Source organism: Bactrocera tryoni, chromosome 3 (assembly GCF_016617805.1).
Source record: "Bactrocera tryoni isolate S06 chromosome 3, CSIRO_BtryS06_freeze2, whole genome shotgun sequence".
Classification (NCBI taxonomy): Eukaryota; Metazoa; Arthropoda; class Insecta; order Diptera; family Tephritidae; genus Bactrocera; species Bactrocera tryoni.
Genome location: NC_052501.1, coordinates 78,555,001 through 78,581,200, shown reverse-complemented (window position 1 = coordinate 78,581,200; position 26,200 = coordinate 78,555,001). Strand labels below are relative to the sequence as shown.

General features: G+C 35.8%; 4 protein-coding genes across 7 annotated transcripts; 2 read left to right on the top strand and 2 right to left on the bottom strand.

The window, feature by feature from the left end:
* Positions 1-463: 463 nt before the first annotated feature.
* Positions 464-3,671, bottom strand: LOC120771894 (DNA ligase 1). 2 transcript variants are annotated; one of them, XM_040100165.1, is made up of 8 exons: positions 3,566-3,671; positions 3,443-3,505; positions 2,862-3,383; positions 2,631-2,803; positions 2,111-2,576; positions 1,420-2,042; positions 1,115-1,360; positions 464-1,039 (listed from the first exon to the last, which is right to left on the bottom strand). In XM_040100165.1, exons 1-8 carry the CDS (start codon positions 3,583-3,585, stop codon positions 678-680), a joined length of 2,475 nt encoding a protein of 824 aa, XP_039956099.1. In that variant the 5' UTR covers positions 3,586-3,671; the 3' UTR covers positions 464-677. The 2 variants fall into 2 exon arrangements, with proteins under 2 accessions (XP_039956099.1, XP_039956098.1); XM_040100164.1 differs by having other exon boundaries at positions 3,443-3,651.
* Positions 3,672-3,944: 273 nt separating this feature from the next.
* LOC120772244 (digestive organ expansion factor homolog) lies at positions 3,945-6,319 on the top strand. 2 transcript variants are annotated; one of them, XM_040100739.1, is made up of 3 exons: positions 3,945-4,291; positions 4,354-5,070; positions 5,135-6,319. In XM_040100739.1, the coding sequence occupies exons 1-3, from the start codon at positions 4,027-4,029 to the stop codon at positions 6,262-6,264; spliced, it is 2,112 nt and encodes a 703-aa protein (XP_039956673.1). In that variant the 5' UTR covers positions 3,945-4,026; the 3' UTR covers positions 6,265-6,319. The 2 variants fall into 2 exon arrangements, with proteins under 2 accessions (XP_039956673.1, XP_039956672.1); XM_040100738.1 differs by having other exon boundaries at positions 4,348-5,070.
* Positions 6,320-7,098: 779 nt separating this feature from the next.
* LOC120770559 (nuclear pore complex protein Nup214) lies at positions 7,099-14,253 on the bottom strand. Of its 2 annotated transcripts, none has more exons than XM_040098137.1 (12): positions 14,104-14,253; positions 13,862-14,000; positions 13,617-13,804; positions 12,652-13,557; positions 12,361-12,589; positions 12,025-12,296; positions 11,778-11,959; positions 11,334-11,684; positions 9,465-10,568; positions 9,216-9,400; positions 7,346-9,149; positions 7,099-7,284 (listed from the first exon to the last, which is right to left on the bottom strand). In XM_040098137.1, the coding sequence occupies exons 1-12, from the start codon at positions 14,137-14,139 to the stop codon at positions 7,257-7,259; spliced, it is 5,424 nt and encodes a 1,807-aa protein (XP_039954071.1). In that variant the 5' UTR covers positions 14,140-14,253; the 3' UTR covers positions 7,099-7,256. The 2 variants fall into 2 exon arrangements, with proteins under 2 accessions (XP_039954071.1, XP_039954072.1); XM_040098138.1 differs by having other exon boundaries at positions 7,346-9,146.
* A 3,088-nt stretch (positions 14,254-17,341) lies between these two features.
* Positions 17,342-22,906, top strand: LOC120772120 (ALX homeobox protein 1). The gene is made up of 3 exons (XM_040100531.1): positions 17,342-17,665; positions 19,585-19,775; positions 22,584-22,906. The coding sequence occupies exons 1-3, from the start codon at positions 17,356-17,358 to the stop codon at positions 22,779-22,781; spliced, it is 699 nt and encodes a 232-aa protein (XP_039956465.1). The 5' UTR covers positions 17,342-17,355; the 3' UTR covers positions 22,782-22,906.
* The last annotated feature ends 3,294 nt before the right edge of the window (positions 22,907-26,200 follow it).

The following is a 26,200-nucleotide window of genomic DNA, read 5'->3' as shown; positions in this document are numbered from 1 at the left end:
ATTAGAACCTCAAAATTGCCATTTACTGTGCTTCTAGGCAGGGAATCACTTCAATCGGCATATATGTACACTGCTGGCAAAAATAATAGGGACAAACAAAGCCCAAGTCACCATGCAACGTTGCTTGATAACAGTACTTTGCGTTTATTGAGTTCTCCTGTCATTTATTTCTGGAATGACGGCGTGAATCGTATTTTGTTTCAGTTTCCAGTGTTGTTTTATAAAATTTTCTTAAAAAACAGGTGAGATTATAAGTTACATATATATTTTTAATCTTATAAACAAATTTTAATATAACTTGCTTAAATTTTGTGATATACGTATGAAATTTTGTGTGCCGATAGATTGAAGCATTGACTATACAAACTCGAGTTTTGAAATTTGTTTTATAATAGCTAAATTTGACATTTTTGAGTACTAACAACTTTTGTATATTTCTAGATAAATACAATTAAAAAGAAAAACTACAACGTAAACAGAAACTTACATTTTTAAATAATTAATTTTGATTTCAAACAAAAAAAAATGACAGTGCATAATAAACAAACGTGATGTCTACTATCCACGTCTAAGCACATACAAACTTTGCTTAAAAATTTTCTTGACTTGCAACAAACATTGTGTATCAAATAGAGCTACCCTAAACAATAATAATAATTTCTTATATATATATATAGTTAGTAGAAATCATCATCGAACTCTGCAGCATTGCTTTTTTGATTCTTAACTTGATCCTGATTGCGGTACATATAAGCCACTTGTTGTGCACCGGTTGCATCCTCTGTAGATTTATCATCACGTATCCGTATAAAACGTGGAAATCTTAGTGAGATGCCCTTTTCAGGATCGATAATACCGATTGCGGCTTTATGCACCGGACTCAATGAAAGATCCGCACATTTGACCTCCCACACTTGCACGGCTTCAAACCAAGTGTCGGGCGCCAAGCTGGCATCAAATCGGTAATATGATTTTGGTGCTGGTATTGTGTGTTCTTTAAAGAATTTTGCATGTGTGCTCAAATCCTCATCGTTCAAACCTGACAAATGTAAAATTTAATTGATGTTATTTATTTTTTATTTATTATTTTATATTTTGTTTTTAATTTGCTTACCTGTGCCTATTTTGCATATACTTTGATATTCCTCATTTTCGTCGTCATAGCAAGCGAGCAAGAATCCGCCAAACACACCGGTGCGTTTGCCTTTGCCTATGTAACCGCCAATAACAACCAGATCTAATGAGTCGCCCACACCAGTCAGATAATCCTTTTTCAGTTTCAGCCACTTGTGTGAACGTTTCGCAATTTCATAGGTTGCATCGTTATCCAGCGACTTGATCATCAAACCCTCACAATTACCTAAAATCATTATATTTATTAGAAATGTATATATATGTGCAAACAGACTGCATACCGACCTTTAATAGAGTTTTCCAAAAAGCCTTGTATGTCCTCCGGATCATTGGTGTCACATGAAGTTGCGAATTGAAATTCACCCTCAACTTCATTAAAATTATCTCGCAGCAATTGTCTTCTGTCTTCGAAATTTTTCGACGTCAACGCCTCGCCATTTAAATATAATAGATCGAATGCGTATACGCAGACCTGCACTTTAATCTCCTCTACATCTACATTCTTTCTTTTCCGGGTGCTAAGCACTTGGAAGGGTAGAATTTGTTTCTGCTCAATATCCCAAGCTACCACTTCGCTGTCTACTATATAAGATTGTACCGTGTCCTTTTTGAAGTGATCGATGCGATTTATTACATCCGGGTATTTGGTTGTGTTATTCTCTTGATTACGTGAATATATATTAACGGTGCCATTGTTGTCGCCATGAATTTGCGCACGTTCGCCATCGTATTTCCATTCGCACGTGATATTGCCCTTCAAACGATCCATCACCTCGGATACACCGCGTGTTGGATGTGCCAACATAGGTTTCAATGGCACACCGGGTTCCATGGTGCAATATTTTAGTAAATCATCAATGCCGTGCGTAAGTAAGGTCGATACGATTTTATCGAAGTTTGGACATTGACTGAAATTATTGTTAAAGAAAATATTACAAGATTATAAAAAGAGATTCCTACTTATATACGACTTTACCAATAAGCAGTTTTAAGTAGAAATGTTATATCCTCAATATCCTTCTTTATATCAGCTTCAGATTGTTTTTTCTTTTTATAGTTATCATCATAGGGTCTACTGCTCACTAACGCTGTGGCTAAAGCCTGAAATAAACTTTTTTCCGCAATACCTATACGCATCTTGCCGATCAGTGAACGTATGATATATCTAGCTTCGGAGTAACGCGATGCCACAAAGAGATCATGTATAATTGGAGATTTAGCCTTACCCGAACTTTTTGCTATTGTTCGCAATTTTTGATAGACAGTTTGTACGGTGAGTGGTTTCGGCGTAAACATCATACGCTGCGAAACTCTTGAACGCTCAGCAACAATGCCTAAATCACCAATTTCCTGCGTTTGTGTTTTAATAAATTTCAATTCACGTCCAGTGGAGACAGCTATGACTTTCATCAAGGTGGTTTCCGCCACACCAAGCTCTACGCCTGCAAATTTATTTGATTTTATTTAGTTCAAAAACATAATATTTTTTACTTTACCTTCGTATGCCGGTGCCAATTGATTTATACTTAAATAAATACATGATAATAAATCATCTGGATTTAATAATAACACAGAGCTTAAAAAATTTGCTAGTATTTCTACCATCTTATAACGTCCCTTGGTATCCTCGATCATTTCAAAAGTTCTTGCTAAAGCCAAATATGGTGTGCTGCTCCCAAAAAAAATATTTGTTATAAAATTATTTAGAGTAAAAAAGCTTGCCTTGCCTTTCTTTCGCTTTCCAATAAGCATCTTTTATAGGATGATATCTCGCAGAAGCTGGATTGTATTCGGCACCACACTGATTGGATTCCACTGAAAGTTTTTTAACATTCGCACTATCATCTTTACCTGAGTTTTGGTTTGAAGCATCATCATCTTTACTTGATTTTGACTCAGACTTTACTTCCGCAGGTTTGCTTTCTGATTTTTCATTTGGGATATCTTTTTCAACATCATTTATTTGCTTTTTGAATGGACTGGACGTAATATTAAGTTTGCTGTCTAGGGTTTCCTTTTCATTTGCGATCTCTTTTTTAACATCACTTATTTGCTTTTTGAAAGGACTGGATGTATTTTTGTTCTTAGGTGATGTTTTTGCCGCCTTCGGTGATGCCTTCTTTGTATCTCTATTTTTTCCATTTGTCTGTACATTTTGCTTTGCGTCTCTTTTGTCCGCTTCTTCAGATTTTCTCTGAATTTTCTTCTCCGGTTCCCCAATCTTTTCATTAGACTGAGGACTTTCCTGTCTTAAATTAAATGTTTCTTAATTAATACACAAACCTTTAGCGCGCTTTATGTTCCTCACCTGCTGCGTTTCGCGCTTGATGCTTCCTCAGTGCCCGCACTAGATGCTGGCTTAAAAAATGACCTAAAAACAAATGTGCTATTAACTTTAACCAAGGAATCTTTTAAAGTATTTATAACTAACGTAATTGATCTTTGTGCCATATTTTTCTTATTTTAAATGTGTTGTTATTCCGCCTGAGAAAAATTGTAAATACTTGCGAATTTGTCGGCAATGTTTCAACTTGAATGGTGAAATCAACACAGGGTGTACATTGTATGTCATTTTATTGACATTGCCATAGATTTGATTAAATTTAAAATATATAAATGATCAGTCATTTAATTTAAAATAATTTATACCAAGTTATAATACAAAAACATACACGTACACACTAGGAATGTGTTATGTATTTATTCTATTATTTTTATTGTTGTGAAAATTAAAATAAATATTTTTAAGAATATAAGAATAAACCTATTAATACGGCAACACTTAGAAGAAGCGTGGTTGAAATAAAAACAAAAGTTGTACACCTTACATCCTCACGCGTATTTTGATATTTTATATTTCTATAAAGGAACTCCAAAACATTGTCCGACAATATGGGAGCGAAGAAAAAGCCAAAAACCGCGGAGCGTAATCCTCACCTGAATAAAACAACTAAAAATCTTAAATTTAAACGAAAAGCGAAGGAAATGATGGAACAGCACCGGAAACAGGCACTTTTGGAAAAATCCTACAGAGAAAAGGAGGAAATCAAAATGGATGAAGCCGAAGGCAAAATATTTGAATTCATAAAGGATGAGGAAGATGATAATGCCGAAACTAATACATTCAACGAACTTATGGATACCCTCTCCGCAAAAGGTAAGCATTGAAGCCCATCAATTTCCACACTAGAGTTATCACAATGTACTAAACAGAACAAGATTATATCTCCGCGGATGATTCCCTTGGTGACGATACGGATGATGAATTATCTGTTGCTCCTGAAGCGAAACCTGCTGAGGAAGATGTGGTTGAGGAAGCTGCACAAGAAGTTGAGGAATTAGAAGCAGTAGAGTCCAATGACACATTTGCGCAGCATTTTGATTTCGATTTGCCGCTTGAAAGTGTGGATAACTTATGGACCGTACAGAGTGAAGTTAAGAGAAGCGTACTTACTTGGCCACATTTGGGTTCCATCAAAATGCAAATACCACAATTTGTATGTGAAGAACTATCTAAAAATGAACTTAATTGGAATAACAATTACAAACTACTTGGCACGGAACATTTACATACAATGAATATTAGATCAGTTATACTAGACAACTTTACAAAAGAAATCACACCCTTGCAAGCAGAAGTTTTTCAAATACTCAATCACTATAATGATTTCTGTCATCCCAACGTGCAGAAGGACAAAATAGATGAATTACGTTTATGTTACAGTGCGCACATTTTGAATCATATGCTAAAGACGCGTAATCGCATACTAAAACATAATATGAAATTGGCAGCTACACCAAATATAGTGACCATACCGGACAGTTATCGAGATCAAGGATTGGCGCGACCCAAAGTACTTGTCATTTTGCCATTCAGGAAATGTGCCTATCAAATTGTGACAAATATGGGTCGGCTATTGTACGGCAAAAATATGGGTATATAAATAAATAATATAATATAATTCAAATTTTAATTTCATTAAATTTTTTATCTTTTTAGAAACAAAATTAATGAACTTCTCGCGTTTCACTGACGAATATACGGGTGACAGCTTGCGTTTCCCGCAAAACAAACCGAAACCGGAAGACTACGTAGAAACGTTTAAAGGGAATATAGATGACAATTTTAAAATTGGTATTTCTATAACCAAGAAGAACTTAAAACTTTACACGGACTTCAATGCATCCGATATTATTATTGCATCACCATTGGGTCTACGTTTGGGCATAGCATCAAACAGCAAAGAGACTGGCGCCTTTGATTTTTTAAATTCGATTGAACTTCTGATATTGGACAAGGCGGAAATGTTTTTAGCACAGAATTGGGAAAATCTACTACATGTAATAGATCACTTGCACCTGCAGCCACAATCTTTAACTAATGTTAACTTACAACGTGTACGCCCATGGTGTTTGAATGGCTTATGTCGTTTTTATCGGCAAACAGTGGTGCTGTCCTCGCATGAACTACCCGAAATACGTTCACTTTTCTTCAATAAATGCTTCAACTACTGTGGTAAAGTGTCTATTTCGAATCCGATTCGACAAGGTGACATAAGCAACGTCTTTGTTACCACACCGCAAATATTTAATTTAATAGATACCACAAGTTTGGACTCGGTTTTCGATACACGCTTCCGCTATTTCATCAAAGAAATACTACCACGTTATAGAAAGCCTTCTTTTGCACATTGTATGATATATGTACCGAGTTACTTCGATTATGTACGTTTGCGTAACTATTTGAAAGCCGAATCTATAAGCTTTGCGCAAATTTGTGAATACACCAAAAAGGAGAAGGTGGCGCGTGCGCGAGACATGTTCTATCACAGCGGTGTGCACTTTTTACTTTACTCAGAACGATATCACTTCTATCAGCGTACACGCATAAAGGGTATACGCCATTTGATTATGTATCAGCCGCCAATGTGGCCGCAGTTGTATTCAGAGATGGTCAATATGATGAATGAAAGCAATCAGAATGCGGCAGATGGCTTGGACGATTCGATGAGCATTACTGTGTTGTACACAAAATATGATCTAATACAGCTAAATGCAATTCTGGGTACAGAGTCAGCGGCAGAATTACAAAATTCTAATAAAACTATACATAGTTTTACGATTAAGTAGCAAATTATTACTTATAAGTAATTGTAAATATAAAAATACAATACTACTTAACAATAAAAAAGTTGTTTTTGTTATAAATTTCCTTGGGGAGTTCCAAGTTGGTCTAAGAAAGTAATAGAGAAGTTAGTTATTAAAAAATATACAAGCATATACATACATATATAGAAGATATATGGCATTAAAAAGTTATAAAAAAAATGTTGGAAGTTTCTGTTTTGACTGAAAATCTAAAATAATCGAAAATTAGAATTAAAAATAATAATTTGTTTTCATCAAGTTTAAAAACTAATATAAATGAGAGCACAAAATACTGGATGAAGATCTAAAAATTTAATTAAAAGTTAAATAAAATAGCTAATAAATAATTAAAAGCTAAAAAATAATTAAATATAAGAAAAATTAATTATATTAAAATGAAAATATAGTAAAAATTTAAAAATGACAAAAGAAATTACAGAATAAAAAAAACAATTACAAAAACAAATAAAAAACAATTAATTACAAAAAAAAAATAAAAAGCAACTACAAAAAAAAATAAAAAGCAACTACAAAAAAAAAATAAAAGCAATTAATTCAAACAAAAAAAAACAATTAATTACAAAAAACTAAAAAGCAAATTATTACAAAAAAAAATAAAATACAATTATTTACAAAAAAATGCCAATTAATTACAAATTAAATTAATTAAAAACTAAAAATAATTTTAAAGTCGGAAAAAACCGGTTACGATGACAGTTCGACAGGTGAATGATAATAAAAATTAATATTGAAAAATATAAGTAAAAAATAATTTGAAGGTGCTACTACTATTTAGGCATGACGTTCGAAAACGTATTCATTTGATAATGAAATTTCTTGTAGTTTAAAATTATAGTTGTTGTATTTTTGCTTAATATGCATTTTCTCATAGTATAATTTCAGAAACTTAAATAGAATCATTTGAAATCGTAACCTGTTATCTGGTTCGCTTTAACCTGGACACTGTGGCACGCTTATGCACGATAATTCATGAATGAGGAGCTAGAGTATAAAAGAGAAAGTCAGTTACATTTTGTTTTACGATTGTTGTGTTATAACTTACCCGCCAAATATAGGCTTCGGAGCATCTGGCGGAGTATTCGTCGTCTGTGCTAGATTGCCAAAGGACAAGCCTGTATCTGTCGAGCCCAAAGCATCAAAAATATTGCTGCTCTGCGTGGTAGGTGCACTGAAGGCGGTGGTTGTGGGCGTGGCAAAGGAGCCGAAACCTTTGGGACTACCAAAAGTCGGTGCGCCACCAAAACTAGGTTGTGCACCGAAACCCGGTGGACTACCAAATGTTGGCGCACCACCGAAAACTGGTCGCGGAAATGCACTCGCTTGTTGTTGCTGAGAAGGTGAACCAAAACCTGTACTTGCTATTGACGAGCCACCTTGTGAGAATGAACTGAACGGTGAATTAGCTGTTGCACCAAAACCACTGGCGGGTGAACTAAATATATTTGCTTGCTGTTGTTGCTGTGGACCTGAAACAGCTGCAGCGCCACCAAATATAGAGCCGCCAGATGCAGCGGTATTATTCGGTGCAGCGCCAAAAGCCGAACCAACAAAACTGAAACCAGATGCTGTGGATGTTGAATCCGGCTTGTTGGCAGCGGCAGCAGAAGCAAAAATGTTACCAGACGATTGACCGAAAATCGAACCACTACTGGCGGCTGCATTGGCTGAGGTTGGTGAACCGAAAACATTGACAGTGTCAGGATTTTTAGCAGGTGTACCGCCAAATATAGAACCACCTGTATTATCAGCGCTCTTAACTGCCGCATTACCAAATATAGAACCAGTATTTTCAGCCGGTTTCGCTGCAGCATTTCCGAAAATCGACCCACCAGTACTGTCAGGACTCTTAACGGCACTGTTACCAAATATGGAACCGGCAGAGGTATTGGCGCCAGGCGCTGCGGGGCTTGCTGGCATGCTGGCAGCTGCGGCAGCGGCGAATATGCCACCCGTTGCAGCGCCAAATCCTACGCTACCAGAGTTCCCAAAGATGCTACCACCACTGGCAACTGGCGCTTGACTACCCAATGATAAGCCACCAAATGGCGAAACACCTGTGGTCGCTGCCGGTTGCGCAGCATTTTCAGTTTTTGTCATAGAGCTCACAGGACTGACAGCTTGAGTTGACTGCCCTAAATTGCCAAACAGCGATTCGCCTGGCGCTTTCGTTGCTGCAATCGTTGAAAAGAATGGACTGGTTGCGCCGCTAACAGGTGCCGCCGAGACAGCGGTGGGTGCAACTATTGTAGGTGACGGCGTTGGTGTGAGGATTGTTGTGGCGGCAGCAACGGTTATTGCAGTAGTAGGCGCTAATGAAGCTGTGGGTGCGGCTGTAGTTGTTTTGGTAAAAGCAGCTGCTTCTGCTGACGCTGGTTTAGTTGCGGTCGGTGCGCTTATAGTTGTCGATGTTGATGTAACGCTCACTGCAGTAGTAGTAGTAGTAGTAGTAGTGGTAGTGGTACTTGCAAGAGTTTGACTTTGGAAAGTGGGCAGCTGTTTGAAGAGCGCCGGGTTCGTAAACGAAAACGCAGATGCGCCTGTGCCACCAATACTGCTAGTGGTCGGTATAGATAATGTAGATGGTATGGTGGAGCCTAAAGTACCACCAAATGCCGATACATTTGTATTGGCGACACTGAATGGTGAAGGTGACTGTTCTGTTGTGGCGAGCTTGCCAAAAATTGTTGGTGTTGGTGTTGGTGCTGCTGTTGCTTGTGTGTTTGTTGCTATTGTATTAACTTTGGAAATAGACAAATCCGGTTGCATGCTCTGAAAAGCGCCTGGTGGATTATTCTCCGTATTTAAACTGAAGGAGAACATGCTGCCATCTTTAGGTTTTACAGCTTCTGAGAAAATTTAGAAGACAAATTTAATTATTAATATAAAACGGTGAATTCTTTGTTTTCAAATACCTTTCGGTGTTGGTTTGCAGATATTCAAAGACTTCAAATACATGTCATCCGCCTCACTCTTAGTTTGTGTTGCACCCACATTACCGACAACATTACGGTCTGTTGTGTCTTGGTTTAAAGCATTTACCAAAGGCGTACTCTTCGCTTGTGTTTCAGCAGTGGATGTTTTTTCTTTTCCAATTGCACTAAAACATAGAAATATGTTTGAAAAATAAATCTTTACTTAGAATAGAGACAATTTAAATATACCTCGCAGCTGAGAAGGGTGCTGTTGGTGGTGCAAAATATTGGTTCTCGTTTTGTTTATTGAAAATCGTGGGTTGCATTGTTGTTGTGCCAAATAATGGTTGTGTTGTTGCCGTGGCACTTGTATTAGCCGGTAAATTTGATTGATTTTGCACAGCACTCTGTTTGTTAGCATTATTCAAATCAGTTAGCGCACTAAATGTGCTTCCAAAACTGAACGATTTTGGCGCATCGCTCGTTTGATTGGCATTCGCATTAACTGCTGTCTTATTTGCGTTGAATATGTTGGTTTGTGGTATTGTATTCGACGATTGTTGGCCAAAACCGGTAAAGGCTTTCGAAGGGGCATTAAAATTTAACGAGGACTTGCCAATATCGGCTGCATCGGCTTTCGATGTGTATGAGAAGTTCATTGCAGGTGTTGATGATTTATCAGCAGTCTCGGTTTTTGGTAAAGCGTTATTGTTGGGTGCAGTTAGAGTGTTTGCTTTGCTTTCAATAACATCGGTTTTGAATGCATTTGTATTTGCGTTAAATTTAGGCATTTCATTTCCGCTGTCGAATTTAAGTGGTTCAGCTTTCGGCAGAAAATTGTTGCCACTACCGAAACCGAGTGTCGAAAATGGTGTGCTAGTTTGTGGCTTAAGTGGGGCAGCTGCAGCTGTTTGTGCTGAAGTTTGTGCGTTACTGAAATATCCAGCTGTTGGTGTTGGTTTTGAGAATTGTAATGGCTGTTGTTCTGGCTGTTGTTGTTGCGGCTTTGGCACTTGTAGCTCTATATTTTGTTTAGTTGCCGCTTGTATTTGCTTAAATGGCGCTTGTTGTTGCACTTCCTTTGTTGTCGCAACATTTATTTCCTCAGCCACTTTAGTAGTTTTGACGTCTTTAGTTTCTTTCTTTTTGATAAGTTGCTTGGTTTCCAAAATAACCTCTGACGTCAGCTCAATGCGGTTAGGACGCTGTGGCTTGATTATTTTTACCTTCGCTTGTTGATTTGTAAAATTTCTCAAAGCACTCAATTTTCTCTCAGATAATTTATTGCTTTTGGCATCTGTAATGTTGTGTATAGTCATGGAGAGTATAGAATCTGCCAATGACACAATTCCCCTAAATTCAGAAATGATAATCAAAAATATTTTTTGTCAAAATATTTTGGTTGTAAGCAAAGTGTTTTTGATCAAAAAAAAATTCGAGTAAATTAAGTATATTTTGGCGGTAAGTTATTATTATAATAAATTAAAGTTTTCTAAAGTAAAAAAAAAATCGACTACGCCGAAGCTGTAATACCCTTCACGTGTGCATATATTAGAAAAGTTTATAAAAAATATCTTTATTTTTTTTTCGGCGATCTAACCCCGATTGGATCGGTAAGTGTTAGGTGTTAATATTTATTTTCATTTTGGCGGCTATATGCTATAGTGGTCCAATCTGAACAATTGATGCAGAAATTCTAGCGTTACCTTGGAAATTTATATATGCCAAATTTCATGCCGAGAAGTTTTCAAATAAAAAAGCTTTCCATACAGACACTTGATTCTAAACGGTAATTTTGTATTGCAGCTAATAGTTGGCCGAACTGAGCCAGTCGTACAAATATTATAGCACTGCCTTGAACAATAATCTATGGCGCATTTCATGAAAATGTCTTTTCAAATACAGAAGTTTTTCATAGAAGACTTTGCTATCGTTCGGTTAGTATGGCTATATGCTATATGCGTCGTAACCGCCGATGACAAATAAGCAGCAACTTGGGGATAAAAGGACGTTTGCAAAATTTCCGATAGATATCTCAAAAACTAGAGACTAGGTCGTTTATAAAATAAATATATATATACATATATGTACATAATTATTTGTTATTTAATTACTTACGCATCCGATTTTATCAATTGATTGCTTTCCTTGCGACAATCGTTGCCTTTTCTGCCATTACCCAAATCTTTTTGCTTCATAATATTTTTAATATAATGCAATTTTGTCTGCTGTTGTGTGATGAGATTTTTCAATTTGGTCATTTGTTGGTATATGCCATCAAGGCATGGTATACGCATTTGAGATTTTGAATTACGACGCACCAAATCTTGATAATACGACCATTGTATGTCCATTTGTTCCTCCAGGCGCTTCATTATACTTTGATTAATGGTAAGATAGCTTTGAAGGCCTTTCAGTTGACGTTGACTAACACAATCATACAATGATAAATACTTTGCACCTGGTTCGCTGGAAAATAAAACACGCATATTATATTGAAATTTTTTTAAAAACAAAATAAAAAAAAAAAAACAAAAAACCGTAGAAGTATTCAAAACTTACTCAGGATTTTTAAAAGTTTCCAGTTTAGAGCGACATTCATTTAACATTTCATATGATTCTGTCAGTGAGTGTCGTAGATCTTGCACATCCTTTATAAAATCGCGCTCATTTGCTTGTTCAATAATTTCTTGTAGGTTAATTAAGCGTTTGCTATAACTCTTCATTATACCTGGATCGTCGTTCTATAAAAATATTTTTAATTAAAAAAATTTGTTAAAACAGAAACACACTGATAAATGTTGCTCACAAGTGCTAATTTTGACTTTTGTGCTAATTGCTTAATTTCTTTGTCAAATGCCGTAATTTGCATCACAATCATTTGTTGTATCACTGTATTCGTTTCATTTAAATTTAGTGTGTGCGTTTTTGTTTTTCCTGGAGCTTGTTGCGTGGGTTGTACTGGTGGTGGCGCAAATTCCGGTGAAACCGTATACAAGGGCTTAAAAACTTCTGTAGGTGGCGCAGGCTTTAATGTGTTTAACGGAGCTGACAAGGGCGCAGCTTGTGCTGTTGGTTTATCTATTAAAAATCGAAAGTTTTAAGTTTCACAAACCTATATTTCGTTAAAAAAAAAATTACTTACTTAATATATTAGGCATTGTTTCGGTATTAGCCGGCGCCATTCCAAATTTTAAATTTTGCGGTTTTTGTTCAAAACTACCTGAGAATAAATTCTTGTTTGCCGGCACACCAAAGGCGGACATATTTTGATTAGCAACATTCAATTGCGGTTGTGCATTGAAGGTTAATGTAGATGCCGGCGGTGGCGGTGGTGGTTCAATTGATGGGACAGGCAAATTTTCATTCTCTTCCTATTGTGAAAAAATAAAAAACAATCAAAACAATTTAAGTTTGGAGTTAAAATAATTATTACCTTTTCTGCGGCATCCGCATCAGTGAAACTGCTTTCAGCCAAAATGGTAAACTTCGCCATTGCGTATTGAATTGGCGCTGGTGGCGAACAGATATTTACATTTGTTGACAAATTCAAAAAATTAAAACATAGCAAATGACCGTGTGTAGAAAGTACATGAATGACCGGCATGGGTTGCAACTTTTTTTCGCCCACTACCAACTCATGCGTTGGCGAAATATCCAATGCTAATCCAATGGGATATGTTTCATCACTGCCCTCGGTAAGTGGCATTTCAATGCGTGCTTCATCCAACAACATATAATGCACCCATTGTGGTTGATCATTAGCATCTTTAGTGCCCAATAGCCCTATTTCAACACCATTTGCGGACGTAACTAGTAATAAGTTCCACTGTGCAATATGCATGAATGTAACTTGTTGTTTTCTCGGTTCAGAACCACTGTAGCATACATCATTGTAGTTTATATAAACTGGTGTGCCGCCTTTCGGCGCATTTATAATATACATATTGGGCATAGCCTCCTCCCCATGCTGCAAAAAACTAGCAACAAACTGAAAAGTGGATAACCAATGTAATGCTATGGTATCGAATGGCCCAGGATGTACATTCGGTGGGCATATGATACTTTTAACCATCGTAAGGTCGGGTTTATATTGCTGCAATTTTCCATTTGGATAACCGAACACAAGTTGTTTACCTTTTGGCGACCAACAACCGGATTGTATTTGCTGATTTTGAAGAGAACGCATTTCCATTGCGCCACCATCTTTAAGTGTATACAATGCAAAATTACCATTGCTAAGCACTACACCAATGATATTTGACAATACAGGGTTCCATAATAAATGTAAAGCATATACATTTTGATCGGGCAAGCGTATGCTATATAATGTTTTTACATCCTGCAAAGAAAGTAATTGTTATTTCCGAAACTTGTAATATATGTTACATATTTACGTACAGAAGTCGCGTATGATGGTACATGATAAATATCCAAAACACCATAACCTTGTAACGTGTAATTCACTGCCAACATAGACCCATCTGCATTGCATGCAATTGAATTAGGCACATTAGGAAGTTTCGTGGTTCTCAAGTGCACAGGTTGCCCTTTTGACTTCGCATATATAACATCAGGAAGAATATAAGCTAAATAAGAAAATACATTTACATTCGTTCCAACAACTTTAGTTCCCAACCACTTACCTTGTAATTCCGGCGCATTTGGATTGCCGACAAATAGTAGACCATAATTGCTGGCACATGCTAATAAATTAACGTGATCGCGCAATTTAGAATTTCCAACAAAAATTTTATGTTTACTTTGTAACTTAAATTGTATATCCTAATTTGTATTAAGAAATGAAATTGCAATCAATAAATTTTGCAAAACCGCTGAATTTGTTAAGTCTGCATATAAACATTATATTTATATGTGTTATACTCACGGTCACATCCACTGAACCAGGACATTGTAGCGCCATTTTAAAATATATTTTAAGCCCAATCAATAAAAGATATCGTTGTTAATTTATAAAATTTCACAAAACTTGTATAAATCGAATAATTGCGGCTGCTCAACACATTTCGCGCAATTCACAAGATGACAATATTAGAGTGTTGCCACTGCATACGATTTGTCTTCTCATTGGAAAAATATTTGAAAATAACACAGCTGTGGGCGCCTATGTGAGGAATGCTGCGCGCTGGGTGGTAGCACGACAAATTGCAATTGGTAGCCCCAAAGCAGCTGATTTTGTTTATTTATTCGCCTTGTTTAGAGTATATCAAAATAATGATATTTCTGTACATAGCACTGTTATCGATATTTCAGCAGTTCGATACAACATCAAATATTTATTTTAAGTTAGGTTATGTTAAAAGTTTAATTTTTTCGAGAAAGGACACTGAGGAATTTAAGACTCCTAAAATACAGTTAGAGCACCATAAATTAATTAATTCCTGCTTTTTCTAATGCCTTTTTTATTCATGATTTTCAGGTGGACACATAGAAGTAAATAGACATGGTTTCATTTAAATTTTGATTTATATAATTCAAATATTATATGTACATATGTATGTGTGCATGCATGTACATAAACCGTATAATTATTTTTAACACCAGACACTATCAACCCCTCATAATAATATTAATATCAGAAGTGCTAGGATTTGCTTATTATTTTCTCATACACTCATGCATGTATTGAAAAAATTTATACATAATTATTTCTAGTGATATATGCTTAAGGTATACATCTATTTAAGGACACTTACATACATATGTACATACATATGTGTCATATGTACTTGTTTGTATAATGTACTAAAGAAATAGGTATGTATGTACATATGTATATGTATAAAAATGTTATAAAATGCGATTATAAGTATAAAATAGGGTTAGTACATACTGGTTAAATACTTATGTACATACATACATATCTTATCATTTATGTATGTGTGTATGCATGTATGTATGTATGTATTTTCATAAAACACATAACTACAGTTAATGCATATTTACATCATCAAATAAGGAACTATCATCAAAATTAAATACCCAATATGTACATACATACATACATACATATATGTATAACTGCTAGAAGTGTAAGTATGTATGTATGTATGTATGCACCGATTTTTTATATTTATTTTATAACAACACTGTGATTATCCTTTGTTCCTTAATTAACAGCAAACACAGACTTCCCCCGATAATGTATACACAAACACTTGTATGTAAACAATGTTTAATGAAGCATATTTAACATTGGTTTGCCGCCTGCATTGCATACGGTTGTATTTGTGACTTTTTGTGGTAGTGAGCGGAAAAAGGTAGGATTTAATTTGCGATGGTAATAAATGTACATATAACGATACGGAAGCTATGAATTTGTTTATACATATGTACATACATATGTATGTATTGCACATATTTATGTACTATATATGTATGTATGTTTGTATGTTGATGCCAGTGCATAGCTGGACTGTATACGTAATGCAAAAAGCAGTAGCGCCTCCCATAAAATAGAGATAAAATTTAATTTGTTGGGCATATATGATGGCTTTGTGCCCTACATGTTTGCCTTAAAAAACTTATTAAATTTCAAAAAAACAAAAATTATGAAATTATTAACATAGTGCTTAAATATGAATATAATCTCTTTATTGTTGATATGAAAACGCTTCTCTAAGAATGATTGATAACTTCGAAGGCATTAAAAATAGTAGAATTTACAAATTTCCTAACCGGCAATAGGTTAGACAGATATTTGTATAATGCGAGTATATTTCTCCAGTGGAACCATATAATTTATAAATATACATACATATAGAGTAGTCGAAAAAGTCTTTTCGTATTTCTAATCAAACATCAACTTATTTTTTATGTATTTATAATGAACTTTAATGAACCAAAAACGTATCATTTTTCCGCTAGAGACATTACTCCATCAGTGTAAAGTTTTCTGGTTTCTCAGCGAAAAACTGCGACAAGTAATTTTCACAGGCTTCTCTTGAAGACAACTATACTTCATTAAGGAAGTTCTGCATTCACCGAAACAAATGGTGGTTGGATGATACAAGGTCAGGGCTATATGGTGGATGCATCAAAACTTCCCAGCCAAGCTCTCCCAGTTTTTACCGAGTCATCAAAGATGTGTGTGGTCTAGCGTTGTCCAGATGGAAAATGAAGCCCTTTCTGTTGATCAGTTCTGGTTCAATCTCATCAGTTGTTGACAGTAAAATGTGGAATTAATCGTTCGATCAGGATGATTCCTTTCCAATCCCACCAAACACTCAGCATATCGAGACGTCAACCCATGCTTTGCGACCATTTGTTGAGCTTCACCACGCTTGGACCATGATCTATTCGTCTCCTGTTACCATTCGTTGCAGAAATGGTTCGATTTCATTTCATTTCAGCAAAGCATCGCAGATGCTAAATCGGTTCATTAAATTTTTCACAGTGAATTCATGTGGTACCCAAACATAGGGCTTCTTTTTGTAGCCAGCATTTTTTAAATGGTTCAAAACTGTTTCATGATGAATGTTAAGTTCCTTAGCGATGTCATGGCTGATTAAGTGACGATCCTGGAGCGAACGGCGATCCAAAAATGAGCCGAAACCGTAAAAGGTACTGAAAACTTTCCCACCCGTGATTAACAAGTGTATTGGCCCAAAAACGTATTTTGAAGGCGATAATACGTATGTATTTGTATCAAAATAACTGAAAAAGTTAGTATATACGAGAATATGAAGAACGGCCTCTATTAAGTTTGAACATTTTCTCACTTAATTGAACTTGAATAAAGTCTTAGTCGACTTGATGTAGCGTACAAGGACGACTTTCAACTTTCACCCCTAAAGTTCGTAGCTAAATTCGTTAACACCCACAAAAGTGTTTTATTTGATTGGGTATGTGTATGTGTGGCGTTATCACAGAATCACTTTTATTATACATCACAGTAATTGTTTAACTACTTCCACGTATACAAGTTGGCTAATATTTTGTATCAATTTAGACAAGAGCACTTTATCATATTTTCTTAAATGATCTTACGCTAATAATATTTTTCATTTATTGTGAAAAAAAAAACAATAACAAAAAATGATAATAATAATAATAAATGAACATAAACAACAACATACGTATTTATATGATAAATATACAATATATCAATAATTAATCAATGAAACGTATATTTCATAAAATCTTAAGAAGCATCCAAATGTTTGTGAAATATAATAGTGGTTTGGAAAATAAAATGAACCCTCAGACGAATTTCTTTTTAAATACAGAGAATTATTTGCGGTCTTTTGACAGAATCTCTATTGAAAATAATAAAATTACAGACTGTCCGACAACTTTGTGCCATCCGAAAAGTGAAAAATATCGCACAGCGCCGCCTAAACATGACACGAGCGCGAGTTCAAAATCGGAAATAAGTGGCTCGTTACTATATTTCGGCTATAATTCAGATGATTATGAGCGCGGTTTAGGTGAGTGAGTTTTGAAAAATTACAAAAGTGTTTAGGAGTCAACGTAAGTATGTGGAGCAGGCCAGCACAAAGGCCGTTATAGTCTTTGGCACAAAACTATTCGGGGTCTATATGTCCGCCTGAACTTTAAATTTTCTTAGTATCTGCCGACGGTATGCAATGCTTTATAGTGCAAAGCACTCGTTTTAAATGAACGTCTGGTAAATTGTGCTATTTGCCGTCGCTGATGCTAGTCTACTTTTTATACTCCAGTATCACTCGGTCCATAAATGAAAATATGTTACGTATTTTGGACGCCTTAGAGATATCATTTTGCAACTTTTCCACAACGAAATTCCCAACTTTTTTTGAAACTCCTATATACCTGTATCTGTAGCCATTTACAAGTTATACAGCGCCCATTAATGCTGCATATATTATTTTTGCTAAGCAATTTCTTAGGATCACAGCGTCAACAAGTGCTACCACACAAGCTAAATGAAATCTGCAGCCTGTTCGTACCATCTGATCACTTTTATCAACTGTGAGGCCTATTATCATAGTGAAAATCCATAAATTTTCTGACCAAAAATGCGGTCGTTTTCGACAAATTTATCAAAACCGCTAAGTAGTATTCCTTATTGACCGTTTAACTCTGTGGAATGAATTCATATTTATTATGACACCACACCACGGTTATCAAGTAAAGCGATCAGCATCACTTTAATTTTTGATTGGTTTTGACGGAGTATTTTCGATTTTGGATCTTTTTTGAAGCACCATTCATTTGATTGTAGGACAGTTTCGACATCATATTCCTAGGGTCTTCAGCTTTGTTGTCAAACATTTATTTTGCGTCATCCACTCGACGTCGTTTCTGCAAAAGACTTAGGTCTTTAGGCACGCTTTTTTTGAACAATTTTTTTTCTCATTCACATTCTAAAATTGTTGGAAAAAATATTTTAAACTTGGCCATTGCGACGCCATTTTCGGTGACCCCTCGAAAAAAGATGCGCCCGCGTTGGCAGGATAACTTCTTACAGGATCATCTTAAGTGAAAAATACGTGCTTTAGTTAAAACTTAGAACTTGGACGCAGCAAAAAACTGAAAAATTAATTTTTGGCAGACATTCTTACAAAAAAAATAAAATTTCTGTGAAAATTTCGCGATTTTTTTTTTCAAATAGTTGTAATCAAAAAAAATTCTTCGTCCAAGTCTTTAAGAATTATATCTCAAAGACCTGTGGAAAATTTCATGAAGATCGGTTGAGTAATTCTCGAGAAATCTTACCAACCGACATCAAAAACACAGTTTCGAGAAAAATGCGTTTAGCTACCCTCGAGCACACAAGTTCTCAAGGCCTTATCTCCGAAACTATTACTAGGATCAACTTGAAAATTTAGGACAATATTCTAGAGGCGCTGGAGATAAGACAATAAAAAACTAATTTTTTGAAACCCATAAACCCATTTAACCCCTTAAATATCTATCTTTAAAATTTCGTCAACTGAAACCTGATTTATTAGCATGTCATGAATATGTCACGTGAAAGTTTAAAGAGAAAGGATTATTAAACTCCTCGAAACTAAATAGGTTTTGAGTCATCAAGTTCATGTTACAAAATACAAAAAAATTTAGTTTCTACTTTGAAGAAGAGCTTATTGCCTCCTCCTTTTTGATTTTATTTTGATAACAGTTGGAAAATAAACGATGTTTGTTGAAAAACTTCTCTCTGGCTTCATGAAGTATTGTCGGTAAGCCGTTTTTTATCCTATGGCATATAATACATATACTTTCATACAGAACATATGAGAAATGTTGTAGAGTTCAACAAGGCCGTAATAGAAGAACTTGTTATTTTCAACTGTTTACGCCAATAATGCCGCGCTTCGACATATTAACTTACTCGTATTACAAATTTGCTACCTTTCTCTTACAGATTGGTCTACGAGCAGCTATAATCCCATACCATTTTATAAAGATAAACAAAAACAACGACGGGTTAGAACGACATTTACGTCCAAACAACTCAAGGAGCTAGAAAAGATCTTCCAAGAGACACATTATCCTGATATTTATACGCGCGAAGAGATCGCTATGAAAATAGAGCTTACAGAGGCACGCGTACAGGTTGGTTAAAAACATTCACTTATCAAATTATATATACTACATGTGTATATACCTTATTTAATAAGTGAAAAAACACTAAATTGTTTCGAAAATTACATTATTCATACACAATTTCATTTTCGAATATTATTTTATATCTAAACTGCAAAAACTTCAAAGAAAAAACTCATCAACAGTGGCATACTGCGCTTTTCGGTTGTCTGGCTGCAAATCCCAAAGGAATTTCCGTGTTTCTTTTTTTTTTAATTATGAGATGGAATCATTTTTCACTTTTCCCAGCTCACAAATCATCTCTCATTTTCGCTTACGAGGTGTCTGTCTAGAAAATGCATATCTAAGTACTCTGAATCTATGCATGCGTGCGTGTGTGTATAAACACTGGGAGTCACGTGCCGAGATCTGAAAACAAGTCACAGCCAATTAAATAGGGGAGTATTGCAGATGAACTAATCCAGCGATAGAAATTGTTTACTGTAACTGTAAATAAAGTTATTGTTTAAGGGTGTAAAAATGAGGAGAGGTGGTGTAAGTCAATGTTTTGTTTTCAATTAAGTTAAGTGCTTGGACATGCTCCTCTTCTGTTGAGCATGTAATTAAGCCCAAGAGTGGTAAAACTACAAGCTGTGTGAAAATTGTTTTTTGAAACCGCAAAACTTGTATGTTTTCTTAATTGTTATTCTTTAGTTCAATATACCCACAATTATACTAGTTTTTTTCATAATTGTCTTATGATATAAAAGAAATGCTTATACAGTGTTCTAAAAAAATGGTATTTCCTCTTTTTGATTGGCGGAGACACCGATTACACGGTTATAGCCGAGTTTACAAGAGAGCGCCAGTCGTTCTTCCTTTGAGCTGCTTGGCGCCAATTGGAAATTCCAAGCGAAGCCAGGTTCTTCTCCACCTGGGATTGTTTTCGTATATTCGGACATCATGATCTAGTCAGAGTGTCCTAGAAAACATGCATGGAACATTCCGCAATGCTAGTACTCCATTAGGAAAGCCTGCAAGTGGCAGATCTATAGTGAAAGTTAAAAGAAGAAGTTTTGAGTAGAATTATTAATCTTAAAGCCGAAACGGTCAAAAAATACTAAGTCTATGATTTGTAAGGGCTCTCATAAGTTTAGCAAGAAAAAGTGTTGTTATTATTGAATCTAACCCAATTAGGTATAGCATAGACTATAGAAATTTCTTATAACTACAATTAGACCAATTAGAGACTAACGTTTCTTCTTCTTTACTGCTGCATGCTCAGCTATGCGGTTATAGCCCCGTTAACAACAGCGTGCCAGTCGTTTCTTCTTATCGCAATTTAGCACCAGTTCGAGATACCAAGTGCAGCCAGCTCCTTCTTCACCTAATCTCTTCAACAGAGCGGAGGTCTTCCTCTTCCTCTGCTTCCATCGTTGGATACTGCGTCGGATACTTTCAAAGCTGGTGTGTTTTCGTCCATTCGGACGACATGACCTAGCCAGCGTAGCCGCTGTCTTTTAATGCGCTAAACTATGTCAATGTCGTCGTATAACTCATTCAGGTCATCGTTCCATCGAATGGGATATTCGCCGTGGCCATTGCGCAAAGGACCATAAATGTTCCGCAGAACCATTCTCTTGAAAACTCCTAAAGAAGACTCACCAGATATTGGCATCGTCCATGCCTCTGTACCACATCTTTGTTCTTCGAGAGAGGACTTATTTCTCAATTGTCCGAAGTAGTACTTGTTGGCAAGAATTATTCTGCCTTGGATTTCGAAGCTGATATTGTTGTTGATGTTAATACTGGCTCCAAGATAGACCAAAGTATCTACGACTTCGAAGTTATGACTTTCAACAGGGACGTGGGAGCCAAGTCGCGAGTGCGACGACTGTTTGTTTAATGACAGGAGATATTTCGTCTAGTCATCGTTCACAACCAGACCCATTTGCTTCGCTTCCTTATTCAGTCCTGTCATTAAACAAAATAGTTTACAGAAAAATGTGGTCTACTGGAGTATTCCTATAATTAATTAGCCTCACCGCCCAATGGCGCTACTACTGCGTTAAAAATTTCAATATATTGTAATACAGCTTACATTCTCATAGACAAATCGAATGAATACTTTAGTTTTAACAGAATGTACCATAGTAGAGGATCTGTCTGTGGATTTTAGAAATATGAAAAGTAGCAATATCGGTCGATGATTCGTGAAATCAAAAAGCATTTGGTTTAGGCATACGATGGTAGTTCTGTTGCGATAGCGACCAATCAAAACTAAAACTAAGGAGTTTCACAGTGGTTGTAAGTGCCCCGTGGGATCATTTCACAACATTTGACGCTATTTAAGCTAAAGCTAAAGTAATTTTTCGTGACCGTCGACGAAACAAATTGCAATCACAGAGTTCTACAAATCGATATGGGACCGTTTCGACTCTGAATTACAGAAAAAACGGGGCCATTTATAAAGAAAAAAGTGTTCATTCAGCTACCAACTCATATTTTGCCATCGCCACGTCCAAATTGGTAAAATTTTTATTCACCGTATTCTTTAGAATCGGATCAGTCGATTTCTTTTTGTTTCCAAACTGGAAATAATTCCGCGCTGATCAAATTTTAGTCGAAAAAAGGTTATTCGGCGAGTTAAAGAATTTGAGGCAGCGCTGGGTCAAATGTATCGTGGTAAAAGGAGAATATGCTTTATACCTTAAGTTTACTTATTGGATCGAATAAGCATATAGACAACATATTCGTACTATTGTTTTATGCAACCATTTACGAAAGCAAATCATGATTTATACAAGAAAAAAAAATAATATTTTATATGTTTTACAGGTTTGGTTCCAAAATAGACGTGCGAAATTTCGAAAACAAGAACGACAAGCCAACATAATTAGCACGAAAGTACCAGAGCTTTCACAAAAACAAATACAAAATCCATTCACACCCAGCTCTAAATGTCTCTCGCCATTCATGATGTCAACGCTGCTGGCCACCGAATCAAGTTCGAAATCTTTGCAATTAATTAAATGAAACTATTTGGGGTGTTAAAACCTCAACCAATACATACATTTATAAATACCGACTTTTGTAAACTAGAAAGTGCGTAAATATAAAATACTTGTATTAAATGTGCAATATGTACATACGTAACTATACATACATATCAATTTAATTGTAAAGTTTTTTAAGCATGCGCGAACGACTTTTCAACTGATATTTTGAAGTTCTTGGAAATACAATTGAACATCCATAACTCGAACTTTTATAACTCGAAGTTCTGCATAAGTCGAACTCTTGAATTGCCAATAGAAGTCAAATTTCATAAAAATTTCTTTCCACAATTCGAAGTATCTCTAACTCGAAGTTTGTTTGAAGATTATGGTGATTCGAGTTAGGAAAGTTCAACTGTATTTGCTTGAGATCTTTAAACCATTAGTAGACGTGTAGATTTGGGTAAATGCAACTGGTTTACATAAAATTTATAAAAGCAGGGTTTAATAAAAGGAGAGTATGTTATAATTGTAACTCTTAGCCATAATTTTGAGCAAAAAGCATCAAGTAACGTATACCACACGTACACCCAAAGTACAGTGGTTGACAAACCAAGTAGGTGTCTTCATAAAAACATATTTTGAGTTACAGGTTTAGGAACGTGGAGAAGAAAACGAATAATTCAGGGAAAGGTTTCAAAAGCATCACAACATCATTGAGATATTCTATCTTTTTGTAAACGTTTATAAATTTCACAAAATTTGGGCTTTTCATGAATATGTTTTGGAATCCTCAGCGTAACAAATTTAAAAAATAAATAAATAATTAAATAAAAAAATATAAATTTCATACCATTAAGCTAGGCATAGCATTTTTATAACCTAAATTTGTCTTTTAGATCTTAACTTTACACTTTAAATTATAGGGCTTTTTAATAGGGACGCTACAAAAGTAGACCAATAAGGACAGCAAAGGATGACATATTTTTCCCGCTCTTTTAACATTTCTCTTCAGTAATGTTTGCCATTTTACTATGGAAAGATACACGATCCAACAACGTGTCGAAATTATTAAAATTTGTTACCGAAATTCGGAGTCAGTGACCTCGACTTTCAGAGCGTTACGCCCAATTTATGGTCGTCAGTTCAACAATTGAGCGTCTAGTGGAAAAATTAAAATCCACAGGCGCAGTACAAAATGTGCCCATGCCAGTGAGCCAAAAAAGTGCCCGTAGTACCGCTACCGCATCAATTGAGGAAGACCCCAATCAGGTCACTTCCCGTCTTCAAATCAGTCTCTCACTCGACTTTTTCAAGCGTTAGGCATCTCTGTAACGTCGTTGTGACGATTTTTGCGAAAAGATCTTGGCCTACATTCTAACAAGATCAAATTGACGCAAGAACTGAAGCCGCTTGACCACCACAATCTTCAAATGCTCGTGAGTTGGGCTGAGCAACAACTTGAAAATGATCCGGATTTTCATAGAAAAATCATCATCAGCGAAGAGGCTCATTTCTGGCTGAATGGCTTCTTCAATAAGCAAAATATGCGTTATTATTCAGGTAGAAGTCCACATGTTTTCTAAGAGTTACCATTGTATCATCCCGAAAAAATTACGGTTTGGTGCCGGCGGTGTCATTGGACCATACTTCTTCCGTGATGATCAAGATCGGCAAGTTACTGTGAATGGGAGTCGCTATCGCTCAATGATAACCGAATATTTTTGGCCCGAAATGGATGCTATGGACTTGGACAAAATGTGGTTCCAACCGGATGGCGCCACAAGCCACGCAGCGAATGTCACAATCGATTTATTGAAAACCAAGTTTGCTGAACGTGTTATCTCACGAAATGGCCCTGTCAATTGGCCGTCTGGGTAGTGCGGTTTGACGTCGTTAGAATATTTTCTGTGGGACTATTTGTTGGAGCATATAAAATTTTAGAGAATTTCAAATGACTGTTCATTCGATACAAAATAACAATAATAATAAAATCTATATACGATTTTTCAAAAAGAATCTAACCCTTAAAGGAGATAATAATTTGCAGCCTAAATATTATATACATATATTCTGGTTTTAGAAAAACTCCCAAAAATGCACTTCAGGCTGTTTTCTAACGGGTGATCGAAGTCGATTTACTTTTTTCAATAGCCTGTTTGACAGATTACGCGTGAGCCGAGCGAACATAATCGTACTATTCGCAACACCATCACTCATCTTAAGACCCAATACTAATACCTCAAGAACGTCCAGCACGCAGTCAGGAAAATATAGCAGCCGGAGCTGAGAGTGCACACGAAGACCGTGGAGTACACCTCGGTCTGACGTATGGAACGACTTGGCGCATTTTACGTCGAGATCTTAAGTTGAAAGCATATAAATAAAATACAGCTTGTGCAAGAAATAAAGCCGCTCGACCTTCCCAATCGATATCACTCTATGTTCTCATGAGGAGTTTCAAGAAGATCCCCCGTTTTCGAATCAAATTTTGTTCAGTGATAAGACCCATTTCTGGATCAGTAAATATGTAAACAAACAAAGTTCACCCATTCACGTTTGGTGTGATTTGTGGGTCGGCGAAATCACCGTAACCGTAAATGGCGACCGTTATCACGCCATCATTACCGACTATTTGATGACTGAAATTGAAGCTCATGATCTCGGCAACATTTGGTTTCAACAATACGGCGTTACTTCCTACACATCGCATCAATCAATGAGTTTATTGAGAGAACACTTCGGTGAGCAGTTAATTTGACGCAGTTTATTTAACGTTAAGGGCCGGTTGACTGGCCATCACGATCATGTGATATCACACCGTTAGACTTTTCCCTGAGATATGTAAAGTCTAAAGTCTATGAGGAATCCCGCTTCGATTCAGGCCTTGGAGCAAATCATCACGCGTGTCATTCGTCACTTACCAGTCAAAATGTTTGAACGAGTCATCGAAAATTGGACTCAACGGATGAACCATCTAAGACGTAGCCGCACCCAACATTTCCCCATAAATTTTAAGTTTCTTTGTTTTTACTTTAAAAAAGTAAGGAACCTCGAAATGGATCACCCTATACATACATATGTATCCTTAATCAATCGATTTAGGCTGCCTTTTCTAAGTAAAATTAAACAACAATATATTTACAAGACGTTTTCACATCAAAATTTATTTTATTATTATTTATAAAGTTGAATGAAAATTTACAAATACTCATTGTGATGAAAAAAACGTATATAAAAAGAGAATTGGAATTATTATACATATGTCCCAAGGGTATAAAAAATATTGCAGGTTCTGACAATGAGAAATATTCTGCAAACAAAGTAAAAATTCAGGTCACTTTCCGTCTTCAAAGTACAATTACACTTTCATAAGTATGCATGTGTATGTATGTATATGTATATATATATGTATATGTGTTTATGTGTGTGTTTGTTTTTGTTTTATGTATATGTGTA

Bases quoted from the DNA above. Each gene is read 5' to 3' on its own strand.
- LOC120771894 (XM_040100164.1), bottom strand. From the start codon at position 3,585: ATGGCACAAAGATCAATTACGTTAGTTATAAATACTTTAAAAGATTCC. The intron at 2,577-2,630 runs GTAAAGTAAAAA...ATAAATTTGCAG, and splicing joins ATTGGCACCGGCATACGAAG to GCGTAGAGCTTGGTGTGGCG. The intron at 1,040-1,114 runs GTAAGCAAATTA...TACATTTGTCAG, and splicing joins TATATGCAAAATAGGCACAG to GTTTGAACGATGAGGATTTG.
- LOC120772244 (XM_040100738.1), top strand. From the start codon at position 4,027: ATGGGAGCGAAGAAAAAGCCAAAAACCGCGGAGCGTAATCCTCACCTG. The intron at 4,292-4,347 runs GTAAGCATTGAA...TGTACTAAACAG, and splicing joins GGATACCCTCTCCGCAAAAG to AACAAGATTATATCTCCGCG. The intron at 5,071-5,134 runs GTATATAAATAA...TTATCTTTTTAG, and splicing joins ATTGTACGGCAAAAATATGG to AAACAAAATTAATGAACTTC.
- LOC120770559 (XM_040098137.1), bottom strand. From the start codon at position 14,139: ATGGCGCTACAATGTCCTGGTTCAGTGGATGTGACC. The intron at 13,558-13,616 runs GTACGTAAATAT...CTTTCTTTGCAG, and splicing joins TACCATCATACGCGACTTCT to GATGTAAAAACATTATATAG. The intron at 9,150-9,215 runs GTATTTGAAAAC...AAATTTTCTCAG, and splicing joins CTGCAAACCAACACCGAAAG to AAGCTGTAAAACCTAAAGAT.
- LOC120772120 (XM_040100531.1), top strand. From the start codon at position 17,356: ATGAAACGTATATTTCATAAAATCTTAAGAAGCATCCAAATGTTTGTG. The intron at 17,666-19,584 runs GTGAGTGAGTTT...TTTCTCTTACAG, and splicing joins TGATTATGAGCGCGGTTTAG to ATTGGTCTACGAGCAGCTAT. The intron at 19,776-22,583 runs GTTGGTTAAAAA...TATGTTTTACAG, and splicing joins TTACAGAGGCACGCGTACAG to GTTTGGTTCCAAAATAGACG.